This window comes from Canis lupus, chromosome 23, assembly GCF_003254725.2.
Source record: "Canis lupus dingo isolate Sandy chromosome 23, ASM325472v2, whole genome shotgun sequence".
Classification (NCBI taxonomy): Eukaryota; Metazoa; Chordata; class Mammalia; order Carnivora; family Canidae; genus Canis; species Canis lupus.
This window is the reverse complement of record NC_064265.1, coordinates 51750387-51765219: the sequence shown is the minus strand read 5'-3', so window position 1 is coordinate 51765219 and position 14833 is coordinate 51750387. Positions and strand designations below refer to the sequence as shown.

Below are 14833 nucleotides of genomic sequence, written 5' to 3'. Positions count from 1 at the left end.
ATAGAGAGAAAATGAAAGAAGTGAAACAGAGAGGTTATATGCATTGCTGGAGGTCACACAGTAAAAGCACATTCCCCTGACTCCTTGTGCTATGCTATTCCTAAAATAAATAGGCTGTGTATGTTAAAGTTAAATACAGATGTTAGGATTCTGTAGCAAATGGTAATGAGCATGGCCAAAGATTCCACTGTAGCAAAGACATTCTCCGTCTTAACTCCTAATGCTTTGATGGGAGAAACAGAAAACAACAACCCTGTGAGCTGCTAGCTCTCTCTCTGCAGTTACAGATATTAGATCCTGAGAAAGCCATGAAATAACTACCAGATACCTTGTGGCCTTTCCTGCAATGAAGCAGAACCTATAGTGTCCTAAACTATAGTATAAAAACCAATCAAACAAACACAGCAAGAATACAATATTCAGGTATTCTGGTGGTTTCAGGAGGACCTGACTTTTGGACTCTTGTGTAACGGGAAGTTGGGGTGGGGCATGATTTAGTGAACTGAGAATATTTAGTTACATTCTATAAAGCTTTAATAAGCACATTTGCATAAAACTCTGAAAATGAATTTAATCTAGACTAAACATAAATCTGAGACTGAAGTAAAATCATGAAAATTGCAGGACATCTTTGTCATCTTTTTTTTTTTTTTTTTTTAAATAACTGGTCACCATTTTCTCCTGGAACCACGAGGTCTTAAAAATGCAACAAAAGGATCTTTCTTTGGAAGAGAGGGGATGGAGGGGCACAGGAAAAGGGCCCAAGTTCCTGCTGTTTGGACAACTCGGTAATATTTACTAATCATTCATCGAAGGAGCAATTTTTAATAAACTTGTAACTGACCAAAACATGTCAGAGCAATGGATCACTGACAATGGTACTGTTTCTGACTGGAATGTGAGCCAGTCCTCAGATTTAAGACCTGTAAACTGCCTAAGAAATCATGACAGTAATAGGACATTAACATTTAATCCACGGTAAAGGTATTTTAATTTGCACACACTCATAAGGTACACTTCTTTGTTAAAAGGAAAGAAAGATTTATGAAATTGATCTTCCAAAAAGAAAAACTTCATGCTGTTTTATCTCATGATCACAATTTGAGGAAAGTGTCGGTTTTAATATGCACATTTACCCTAAACCTCAAATATATATTGGCTTAGGTGAGAAAAATAAATTAAAATGCTGGGAGGAAAGGGATCTGTTATGCTGAAGTCCTTATACGAGGCAATAAATATTTTTCATCAGTGTTTAATAAATATATAGACTATGTGAGTAATGTCAGTGCATTTTGAGATAACTATATTCTCAAGCTCATTTAGACAAATGTCAAAAACATTTTTTCAGAACACACTGGGAAAATATTAAAACAGAGATTTTAAAATGTAACAGATGAAAGACAAGTGATTTTAGAATAAGGTTTATAACTTCTGTTCGTATTTTCTAGTTCATACTGTATTGTCAACTGAATCCTCAAAAGCATGACAATACTACATTAATTATGTTTATTCTTGTGTTAAAAAAGTTTTAGTCTTTATTCGCAAGTTCTATGCAAATTAGGCTAAAACAAAGAGGAGCCAGTAGAGTTCTTGATGAGCATGCAATAGCTAGCAATGGGCTGCCTACATTTCTGGCAAGCAGCAACTATATTCTACAAACCACTGATGGGCTAAACAAGCTATTAATGACACTTGCTTTTCAACACTTAAAATGGTCAGACTGTGTTACCTGACCACAAGGACAAGTAGGTCATCACTCTCAAATGTTATACAATATAAGAAACATAAATGAGACCTCTGTGGGGAGAAAAACCCACAGGTATGGCTCCAGAGTTCTTTTGCTATTCAACTATTAATAGAAAGCAAATCCCACTTAAAGTTGTAAACACTTGTAACATTTTTTTTACTAAAAGATTTATCATCACTTATTTGATTTTCCATCTAAGATTGAACAAGGTATTATTAGTCCTAGCATCCAGCTTCAGCTCTGAAATATACAACTTAACATCTGGAATCAAATAAAGGAGGAAAAAGGGTCCCTCTGTTACTCTTGCAAAGTTAGATGATGAATTTTTTGTCCTAAAACCTATGGAGTGTCCATCTGTCTGGGTGTATGAACACCCAACCAATCATTCATAGGCTACAAAACCATACTCAATGGGTGTGCATCTCAATTCTTCATCACAGGCAGACCTTGTCTTCTAAAAGCCAAGACACATGTCTTTTGAGTCAATACCTTTCAATGTACCTTTTTGCCTCAAAGTTGCTGGATCAGCAGCATTAGCCACACTTGGGAACTTGCTAAATGAAGAATCTCAAGTCCCACCCTGGACCCAGAGAATTAGAACCCAAGTTTAAACAACATCCCCCGGTGACTCATAAGCACATTAAAGAGAGTGAAGCACTGACCTAAATCACATGTCCTCCCCGCCCCAACCCACCTCCAATTATGTGACTTTTCAGAGAAGTGTACAAGGGGAGCCTTAGAAACATCATACTGATCAGGATATTCACTTCATTCCCTGTCAAAGGGGCATGCACAGCAGTACTTCTTTCAAGTTGGAAACAACTCACCAACTATTTTGGCCTAAAAAAGTGACAATTTGTCATACAGCTCAAATCTAATATATTCTGGCCTCAATCTCTCTTCTAAGAGGAAAGGACAGCATTATTTTTATAGTTTGCTAATAAAAGAATAGCTGTACTGTAATCAGATGGCAAGGCGCTAGCTCCTGTATGTTTTCATAATTATAAAAATTAAAATGCACCAAATCCCACTTGACTACATTAAAAATACTCTAAAAAAGTAAATGTTTTAGTTCCCATTTAGTAGCTCAATAAGGGTTAGTACTCACTACATTTTCAAGAATTTTAAAATATAAGACGGTAGAAAAATATGGAGTCAAGTCCCTTTGATACAATAGAGGAGAACTCAGAGTTAGTTTTCTACACCTTAAGAGCATGATTAAAAAAAAAAAAAGTCAGGAGCAACATCACCGCATAATAACTACCCACCTCCATTCCTTTAACCATTCTGTGTTACTGGCATCCTATCCAAAGGTCTTTAATTTGCATATGATTCTTCATCAAATAAAAAGTATTAATTAATTAAGTTCATTATAAAATCTAACAAAGCGTAACATTATAAGCAGTGTATTCACTCATTTTCTCTAAGTCTTTAAATGGATATGGGCACTGAGCTCTTTGAGATGTTTTATGTTTAATTCTGCTGATAATTCCTGTAGGATTCCCACAGGAGGACTACTCAGGATTCAAGGTCTGCTCAACATTGATTTCTAACATTTTTCATTATGAATTTCTCTTTGAGGTAAGAATGTTCATAGAGCCCTCCCCATCTCTGAGAGTAGTCACAGGTTTAATACATAACCAGAAGCACAAACAAAAATTATCTCCAGAAAAACAAAATACAACACTAAAATGCAGAAATACGAAATGCCAACTCCTTCATCCCTGCCACATCCACCATTGTCCATTAAAGAAACTTCATTTGCTTTATGCTTTACTGCAGAAGCAGGTAACCCTTGAACTAGGAACTATGTCTACAAAATGTCTGGAATTTATAAAAGAAGAAATGAAGGAAAGAGGGAAAGAAATAAAATCACCCCCATATAAAGCTACTGTCAGAAGTAATAAACAGAAAATGCAAATCAAAACATTTCAAGAGATGAAAATTCTCCCCTCCAAAACAGCCCAAAGCACAAGGCTTATTTGGACAAAAAACAAAAAACAAAAAACCTAGAATCAGATAGTCAAAAAAATAAGAAGAGATATAGAAGAAAAAATATTTTAGATATTTTAGAAATGAAGAATAAATTATAACATCCAAGGAAGAATAAATTTGAATGAAAACTTAATAAGAAATACTAAATGAAACCAGGCAAACTACTTCTCAGTTGTTTGAAAACAAAGTAGTAAAAAGGGTCAAAAACAGAGAATGAAATAGAAGATGAGGAGAGAAAGATTTTATATATAATTATATAGATATGGATGTAACTGGAGTCTCTGAAGAAGAAAACAAAACAATGGAATAGAATCATTAATTAATACTATAATCCAAAAACATTTTTCCAGAAATGAGAAAACTTAAGTCTACATATGAACAATCCCCCCAAAAAATAGTCAGAAACAACCAAATCTGAGAATCATCCAAGTAAAATAAGAATTAAAAAATGGCAATGTCTCAAGGCAAAAAAAAAATCTAATTATACATAAGGGTAAGAAAATAAGGCTAATGCCACAAATATCAAGATCAGAATAACATTTTCCAGCAAGTCAAGGGGAAAAAAAATGTAAGCCAAGGATTTTATGTCCAGCCAAGTTGTTTCAAGTAGCAAAACTATAGAAAAATCAACTTGGGGGGAATCCCTGGGTGGCGCAGCGGTTTGGTGCCTGCCTTTGGCCCGGGGCGCGATCCTGGAGACCTGGGATCGAGTCCCGCGTCAGACTCCCGGTGCATGGAGCCTGCTTCTCCCTCTGCCTGTGTCTCTGCCTCTCTCTCTCTCTCTGTGTGTGTGGCTATCATAAATAAATAAAAAAAAAAATCAACTTGGAATGTGCAAGATCTCAGGGAATACCATACATGGCAGGTGGTCCTGAGGAATATACTAGTGGATGAGTTTTATACAAACAGGAGACAGTGAGGAAATATCAGCAAACAAGGTGATGGCAAATATTTAATACAGTTAATTTTATTTTTTTTAAGATTTTATTTTTTTATTTATGAGAGATGCAGAGAGAGAGAGGGGGGCAGAGACCCAGGCAGAGGGGAAACAGGCTCCCTGCAAAAGCCTGATGCAGGACTCAATCCCAGGACTCCGGGGTAATGACCTGGGCCGGAGCCAGACGCTCAACCACTGAGCCACCCCAGGGTCCCAATGTAGTTAATTTTAAAGGTGATTCCAAAAAAAATGGTGACAGCATGGATAGAAGACTAGTATGTAAACATCATATGTCCCAACAGAGTACAAGAACATCAGAAGAAATGGGAGGAAAAAAGAGGAAAGCGAAGTACAATAGAAGCACTGGCTATAACGAAGGTTAACACGTGGAACTGAGGAATGACATTTAACAAGTGAAGTAGCAATTAGGAAGAAAAAATATTATGAATTAGGTAATCACCAGAACAAAAACACAAACTTCATAACAATAATAATAATAGTAGTAGCTCTTTGGAGACAATTCTCCATAGGTTCTGCATATCTTATATCAGCCAATAGCCTTTCTTCAGAACTATCTTTTTAAACATATAAACAGTCTTGGAGGGAGGATAAAGAATTGCGCCCTGGACCAAAAGGCAGTTTTGTTACCAAATTAGAATACTAAAGACAGTATCCTTCTCTTGGGCAAAGTTTGGGCCAATTCCCTGTCAGCTCTTTAAAGAACTGAGTCCCACAGCTGTGACACAAACCCACTGAGTATGCAGCATCACCCCCTGGAACCTGCGGGTCACAGGGAACCCATATAACCACGTAGTGCTACCTTTGGTGCTGTCAGTAATAAAGAGCTTTGTCTCTGACCAGAAATCTTAGGTCTTCTGCCAGCATCTATTAAAGTGTAGCAGGCATGCAAGCAGCTAAAATCTCAGACCCTAAATAAAGAAGACACAGGCAAAGAAAGAAAGAAGCACAATAAATATAATGACACAGTAATTAGGGAGTAATTTCCCAGACAGAAAAAAGTAAAGTACAAAAAATATTTATAATATGCTATATCTTATAGAGGAAATAGTAATAATATACACATATACATATTTATGCATATATGCTTAATTTTACAATAAGATGCAGAGGAAGCATAAATCAGAAGTTAATAAAATTGGTTACCTGCAAAGGACAGAGGAGAACAAGCTAGAAAGGAAGGGAATGACACATTTCTGAGAGATGTATTATATATAATATTTTGACTTTGGGAGTATGTTAACATACAGATATCCAGACATACAATTAAATCATTATAAGAATGGGGACAACAAAAGCAACTAAAATTGGATTCAAACAAACAAATGCATGCAAGCAAACATATTACAAATGAATTACCTAAGTACACTCAAGGGGGAAGAGAACTCTTAAATAAACCTGAAATTAATGAACTCTTGAAATAAATCTTGAAATCTTTTTATTAAGTTTTATTTTTCCTAAGGTATGGTAGTAGCAACTGTGAAACTATTTCTCATGTATTATATAATTAATGGGTAAATGGTAAACGTACTGGTGTTGTTAGGAGTCACAGTTCTGAAAAAAATAAAAAATAAATAAAAAAAAGGAGTCACAGTTCTCATTTTGAATGAAGGGAAATACAAATGTGAAATGAGGAACAGCAAGTAAGAACTCTGGTTTAGATTAAAATTGGAGGTGTTAGTATGACTCATAATTTCTTAAAAATACCTAAGAATCTACCTACCTACCTATCCACTCACTTATTTATCACAAGTCCAGAGCTTGATTCATAAATACCATTTTTCTCTAAAATGAAATGGCATAACTTGACGAACTAGCTGATTTCACAAGCGGGGCAGGGAAGGTTTCAAATGAGCCTGGAACATTTGTCGTATCAGAGAATGAGGTGCTTTAAAAAAAAAGATGGGGTATGAAGAAACAAGCCAAAAGTCATCTTGAAAGGATACTCCTTGGATAAATCGGGCACAATTTGAGCATCAAAATAAATAAGGAAAGTAATGGATTCATGAGTACTTGCTCACAATAAACAGATTTAAAAATATAAATAAGGTGGGCTCTTCCTTAAAATAGACTGCTGGCTACTAAGTCCAGGAGGGAGGGGTAGAGTTGGAAAATCTCCATTTACGATCATCAGGCAAGAATCACCCATGGATGATACTGCACCAACCTTCAAAGACCCTATTTAGAACTCTGAACAGACACAGACTTTATGACTAGTAGACAAGTTTGTGAAAAGAAAAATAAAACAGTATTAGTATTGAGCAGTATAGTAAAAAAATTTAAGTTAAGAATGACATGCTGGGCAGTTCCCAGGAAAAGGTAGCAACCTAGAAAAAAAGAAATGATAGAAAAAAAGGCTGAATCAAGAGTTTGAGAGATTGTGACAAATAAATGAGATCAGCCCCTGAAGAGGTTCAGGGGAAATACAGTCCACTTATCCCACTCTTTTGCTATGCACACCTGCCTTCTCCTTTCTAGGGCTACAGATAACCTATATACCAAGAACAGTCCATGAACAGAACACAAAGGTAATGCAACTGTCAATGTGTCCTTGTGGCAAGTATAATATGCTGCATATCATTTTTCTTAGCTTATTTTCTTTTATTTTTAAAAGATTTTCATTTTAAGCAATCTCTACACTCAAAATGGGGCCTGAACCTATAACCCTGAGATCAAGAGTCACAGGCTCCATTGACTGAGCCAGCCAGACACCTCTTTCTTAGCTCATTTAAATGTACACTTGCTTTTACCAGCTCTTAGAACAATGTCACTTCTTTATGACACTTTAAGTAAATTTGAAAAAACAAACTGAAGGATACACAAAGAAGAAATTAATTCCACATGTGTGGGATGTTCTTAATTTTACACCATAAATTTTTAAAGATCAATCTATTAGAAGCTATAACTCTAATTGTCTTTAGCTACACAGCCAATTCAAAGAAGGGCTACATGTGCTAGAAGGCAAGAGCTCGAAGTATCTGCTCAGCTGGAAACTGGAGAGACAAAAACCTAAGGAGCCCACAGCTGCTAGACAGATAGGTTTCATTAATGCTCAAACAATAAATTCTTGAGTTCACTTCCCTCTAGGCACTTGTGAAGAACATCACTGACTTTACTGGACAGTAGTGCACAAGGCAGTATGATATGTACATGTGTATACAGAGGATATTATGTTATATATTTATGTACTCATATTATTGCTAAAAGTTCAGTCAGTAGATCAATTTCACAATGTCAACCTATAGAGTCTTTTGAACAACCTAGATAAAATGCATTAAACTCATCTAGTTCTTCCTACGTGTTGTACTCATCCTGGCTTCTTCATCCCTAAAATGCATTATCTTTGAAATATATTTGATGTGTATGACCCAGATAAAAATGAAATATAATTTAGGGTCCAAGAATAGAAAAGAATAAGTAACAATTACTCCTGACTTTAATAAGTAGCTATGATTTATCAAAGGTTTAATAAATGTTTTTAGTTGGAAATTTTTCTTCAAATAGAATCATCTTTTAGAAATTTAAAAGTTTATGAAATAACTAAAAGTACAACTACTCTGACTAAAGTGGGCAGTGACAGTCTGGAGCGCCACCTGCTTTGGGGAGCCTTCCTGGCAGCCCAAGGCAGTAAGAAAACCAGTGCTGAATAAGATTATAAGTAGAATATAAATGCATGAAATAGGAGTTCATACTAGTATAAATATTAAAAATATGAAATTTAAACTAAAAATTATTACTTACTGAGAAATATGAAGGAGGTGAAAGTGAAGTCTTTTTTAATAAATAATTTATAAAATAAGTATAAAAAAAATAAGTATAAACGACAGCTAATTTTGGCACAATGGTAGCTGTTCTTCCTTATTATAAGTCCCCAAATGATACTGGAATTTGATGTTTTAGAGCAATATTTTTATTCTAATATCCATATGTCCTAAATATATATACCACTAAGAAGTGACAAACAGATTCAGGAAATAATTTCTAATAATGAAATAACAATGTTATTTATTTACTTCTAATCAGGACAAATACATATTCAAATATTCTAACTAGGTTGTTACATATTGCTTTTTAATAATTAATTAATACTTTTTAGGGTCATTTTTTAAAAATCTGGGTTTCCTTTAGCTATCACAGGGAAAGTCAAAAATCCCTTCCAACTCTAAAACTACTATAAGTCAAAGTGAAGCTGTTTCTTGCTAATGTTTGCTTTTGTGGAAGCAAACAAAAGCACATTAATAGTTAACAAAGCTACAATATGATATACGAATGAAGTCTTGCATTAAAAAAGTACTTAGATTGTATTTACAAAAGAATCTCTATCATTAATTATTCAACATTTGGATTTGACCAGAAACCAGAGCATGACTTTATAATGCTTTGTTTAAATGAACTACTTAATGTTGTAATGAACACTCAATGCAGGAAGCTAAATGAATTTTGGACCTGGTATAACAGAACAGTTTTTCTAATTTTTTGATCAATGGACAGATTTTAATGTTAAGTCAGTTTGAATTTCATTTGTACTTTAAAAATGTTTACTTAAACCAAAAATTTTGCATCTCAATTATTTTATATTCTAAAACTGAATGTAGTTTAAACCAATGCATTATTCATAAAGCTAAGACATCAGGAAAAACAAAGCTGTGCCCTTCTTTCAAAGCCGTTAAATTGCTAAAACATACCATATTTATGCATGCAATATTTGATTGTGTTTTTCTTAAAACACAAGCTTGTTTTTGTCAGATCAAGATATGCCAAAAATTCTACACCAAACATTTTTGTTTATAATTAAAGCAATCATCAATCCAAGGATTGTCATCCATTTTATTTCATCTCTACATCAAAAAAAAAAAAAAGTAATTTTAAAAAAATTTTAAATTCCCTTGAAATGATAAGATAAATGAAAATGTAAGTGCCTTCACATAATAACAGTAAGCTGACCCTTTGGGAAATAGTTGACTTTCTCAATACAAGGTATTCAAAGCTCATTCAAAAGTGTTCATTTAGAATGCAGATATCAAAGATGATGCAAATGTTCAAGAGAAAATTAGAACTTACCAGATGTTCTAATCCAGCTTTGATGTTTCCAGATTCCCTAAAATAGAAGAATAAAAGTTCTAAATAGTTGCTAAACACTTGCCTGCTATAATTTACATTTACCTCAAATATGTTTTATAAATTCTTATAATTTTTTCAGATATCATCACTAATGTTCACAATAACATGGTTTTTAAGGACAGAACATTTTTCATCAAAAGGAAACAGATAATTCATTTACATCTAATAATATTACCACTAAAATTGGGATTCCACTAATAAAATGTTTCAGATTTTTCTAAGTCAGCAGAGAACAAAAGGAAGTTGAGTACTATTATTTTACTATTCACAATCTATTTATTTTACATTAGCTTTTTCATTAGAATTTATGTTTTCTCCAAAATTTACTATAAAAATATTCATACTATCATCTAGATTCTACTATGGACATTTTACTATATTTGCTTTATTAAAAATCCATCCACCAACAATTGCATTTTTTTAAAGATTTTATTTATTTATTCATAAGAGACACACACACAGAGGGAGAGAGACAGGCAGAGACACAGGCAGAGGGAGAAGCGGGCTCCACGCAGGGAGCCCAACGTGGGACTTGATCCCGGGTCCCCAGGATCATGCCCTGGGCTGAAGGCGGCGCCAAACCTCTAAGCCACTGGGTTTGCCCAACGATTGCATTTCTATATAAAAAATATACACATAAAGAATATATTTGTGACTACATTTTTTTTTTTTCATGAGAGACATAGAAAGAGAGGCAGAGACATAGGCAGAGGGAGAACAGGCTGCCTTTGGGGAGCCTGATGTGGGACTCGATCCCAGGACCCCGGATTCATGCCTTGAGCCAAAGCCAGACGCTCAACCACTGAGCCACCCAGGTGCCCCAGTGGCTACATATCTAAATAACTACATCTTAAGAATTTTTTGCTTGACATTAATTTTATTTAGTGCACACTACAAATCAGGACCTAAGACAATTATAATACTAAAGAACAAAGCATCGCCAAAGAAGACACAAACATCAAATATCATGATATATTTTAAGTATTTAACTTCTTGTTTTTCACTATAAAAAAGATCACTGATGGAACAAAAAACACACATGAATGTGTCAGTAACAAAGATAATTTAAACATACATTTGGTGAAATGCGGCAATTAGTTGTTTTTTCCCCCTGATTTTAGTTTATACTAATTTAGTAGTGACAAATGGACTTAGAATTTCCTCACTCAGACCAAGTAGTATTTTAATCCCATCATAAATACCACCCCTTGTATTTTTAACATGAAAATATACTTCTACTACATTGCAGATAATAATTATGAAGCATCCAATAACAGCATTGCATTCATGATGTTTAATCTTTCTCTCACACCTCTTTCTTTCTCTAAAGGGGCCCCAAGTTTACTTCTCTTCTATTTCTGTCTCCAATTCTCCCTGCCAAAAATATACTTCTCTCTGTTTCCTTTGTCCTGCCATACAATCTTTCCAAATTTCCCGATCGTTTTCCCTTCAGATCTGCTGCCTGAAAACTATATTCATGGCTTCCAACTTTTGCTCTCACTGCCCAATTGGCACACTGGGAATAAATTCCAACATCTACTGATTAGCACTCATCTTTAACCATTCTCTTCCCTACTTTCTACCTCTGACAATCTTAGTGATACTATATATTCAACAATTAAAAATTTAAGGATTTCTGAAACTCATTCTCTGGATGTAGTCCTAATGACAATTGACAGGAATAAACTGTAAGAAGAAATGAGACAAGGTTAACAGGTACATAAATAATTTTTACTTTATTATTACAAATGCTGGAACTGGGAGTCAAATAAATCTTTACATTTTCACAAGGGCGTTCTCATACAGTCACCGTGTAATTTAAAATGTAAACAAAAAAAATAATGCACATAATGAAATATCTGACAGTGCAATCAATGTGTGTGTGCACCTGCCGTAAAACTGAGTCTTACTCAGTTCTCAACCATCACGGACTCCCAGTTCTCAACCAGGTACTAGCTCTTTGTTTGTCCTTCTAAAGATATTCTGTATGTTTGTGTGTGTATGTGTCTTTCTCCTCCTCTATTTTTTTCTTAAACCCAAACAGAAGCATCCTATACTATCTTGTCCCTTCATTTGGCATTCTACCTCAAAGGTTGAACTATATAATACAAATCTACTTCATTTTTCCCCCATCACTACATGTCACATAATGGTTCTTATTAGAAAATAATACTGCAATATAAAAGAACAAAAATGCCCAAAGTACAAGATCATAATTTACTATCTGAAACCATGGAATCAGACATGCTTCATCAGAGCATTTTAGATTCTAGAAAGGTAATAAGACGTATAGTATACTGTATGTCATGTAACACTGGCAACAAGGTTTGAAGCAGCATCTCATCATTATACACATCAATAATTCTGAAAGCAACATGAATGTCCATACAAAATAGGATAAACAAAGACTATGTGTAACTTCATTTCAAGGTCAGTTTTACTGTCAATTAGTTTGTCACAAACTTAGGGAAAATCTCCCAGTTTCTTGAGCTATTTGTATTTTGGAATTAAGGATAACAATCTGTTCTTAAAACAAAAAAGGCTGATTAGACTATTGCTTTGCTATATTTCCAAATGATTCTTTAAATGATATTTAGGAAATAGGCATTTTGAATGGTATGCATGAAAGAAAACTAGGCATCATCCTTGATGCATACCCTTTCTTCTACTACCAAACATAAACAAATGTCATCAATCACAGAGTCTTGGCTACCCAACATCCTTAATTATCATTTAGAGTTAGCCACTTCTTTCTATCCTCACAGGTACTACTTTATTTTAGGACATCATCTTTTCTCTCCCAGGCTACTGTAAAGCCTCTTAATGGGTCCCAATGGCTCCTGCCTCACCTCATGTCCATAACACAGCAAGATATTCCTAAAATGTAAGCTTGATCATGTCATTTCCTTTTCAAATTCCAACTCCTACTACAAAATCAACTCCTACTACACGCCAGTTTACTCATTCCCTCTGTTATCCTGCCAAAGCTACATTGCCAAAACTGTGACAGCAAGAGCCATAAGAAATTATTCACCTGGCTTCCCTCACCACTGAACCACTCGCTCTCTCTACCTGACATGCTCCTTTCTCCCAGCCTCCTTTAGTCTTTCGTAATCTAACTTATAAACAAAAACAAAACAAAACAACAACACAACAACAAAACATCCTTCAGGACTCATTGCGTACAGGAAGGGAAACCTTCTCTGGTCCTCACAAATGAACTAATCAACTCTTCCCATGTGTTCTCTTCACATAATTTATCATACTTTATATAAATACCTAATTACTTTCCCACTGACATCACTAAAATGAAAATTCCTTGAGAACGTGGATTGCATCTTTAAAATTTTTATATCCCAGCATCCATCACAGTGCCTGCATAGTGTATATTCAACTAGTAAGGGTCTGACACCTAAACATGAAGACAAGGTTGGATGGAGAATCAGGAGCAACCAATTCAGGTCTCTGGGTGGTCCTACACAGCCCCACTCTATCTCCACAGCACACGAAGAGCAAGGAAACTCCAAAGGCAAGTGATAGTTTGGGAGAGTGGTATTAGGAGTCGTTCGTACGCGTGTGGTGCGTGGTTGTTTTGTTTCGCTTTGTTTTATGGTTTTGAAGGAGTATGAGGACACAGTGGAAAATGTGGTTGATTCAGGCCAGAGCACAACACTAGAGGCTTTGCACTCTAGTTTTTAAATTATCCCAGAGAAGCGTAAGCCAGATCCTAGACTTTTATGCCTCTCCTTAAAGCTACTAGCCAAGGCAGCCGAATGTTGCAAAGAAATAAAAGAGAAGTCCACAGGAAAATTTTAAGACCTCTGAGGTGAATAAGCACAGGAATAACAAAACAACAAATGGAGCAACTTCATCCAGAGCAAAAAGAATATACTGAGCAAGAATATACTATAAGCATAATAACATCTTTAAAGATAAAAGATTTCTATAAATTTAATACAAAAAAACCAGCTATGAAGGGGAATCAATACGAGATAGCCGGTATTAAAAATACAGTAGTTTGAAATAAAAAACTCAGAGGATGAACTGAACGCACAATAGCTACAGACTGAGAATAAATTGGTGAGCTGGAACACTGGGTGGAACTCTCCCAGAAGGCATAGTATAAGGATGAAAAGACAGAACAAACACGGGATAAAGTTAAGAAGAGGAACAGAACTGTGAACATCTATATAATGGGAACCCTAGAAGGAAAGCAAAGACAAAACAGAAGAGAAAAAATATCTGAAGAAATAATGACAAAAAATCCCAGATACAGAATTATTCAAATCTTAGACTGAAAGGGTATGCAGAGCAGTGAACAGGATAGTTAAATGAAAATCCACAACAACACATAATATAAGGATAACTAAGACTGCTGTAGACCATGAGCAAAGGCTAAAAGCTTCCATAAAGAAAAGCATACCCCTGCATACGGGAGGAGTAGCACTGACATCAAACTTCTCAATAGTAATGTTAAGGTATAAGATAACTTTAAAGATATTGTATTAAAGGAAAAGGACTCTGAACCTAGAATTTTTATATATAGTTAGTAAACTATTATTTAAATTGAAGGAAAAATAAATTCTCAGCATACAAGGTCTCAGGAAATTCACAGGCCAAAGACATTATTTGACAGAAGTTCTGAGGAATGTAATGCAATAAGAAGAGAAATAAATTCAGGATCAGATAAAGCCAATACAGATGGACTTAGAATGGAATTATTATAATCTAAGTAATTAGTAACTAAAAAGAAATTTCACCACAGTGATGCAGAATCAAAATGCCAGAAGATTCTTAGGTTGGGTAAGAAACAAAATCCAGCAATGTGTCATTTATAAAGAGATACATAAAACAAAAGAATTCAGAAAAGTTTCCAAAAAGGGTATAGTGAAAGATATAACCAGGCAAACTTGAACCAAAAGAAAACCGGGTGGGTAAATGACAAAATATATTTAAGCCACTCCTCCATCCAAAGAAAAAAAAAATATATATATATATTTTTGAGAGATATATAT

General features: G+C 34.7%; 1 protein-coding gene across 1 annotated transcript in view; it reads right to left on the bottom strand.

Annotated features, from left to right (window-relative positions):
• RSRC1 (arginine and serine rich coiled-coil 1) overlaps window positions 1-14833 on the bottom strand; it is a 397789-nt gene that overhangs the window by 206607 nt on the left and 176349 nt on the right. Inside the window, exon 6 of the mRNA XM_049099884.1 lies at window positions 9759-9795. Within this exon, the coding sequence (XP_048955841.1) occupies window positions 9759-9795 (37 nt within the window). The remainder of the gene's footprint in view (window positions 1-9758; window positions 9796-14833) is intronic.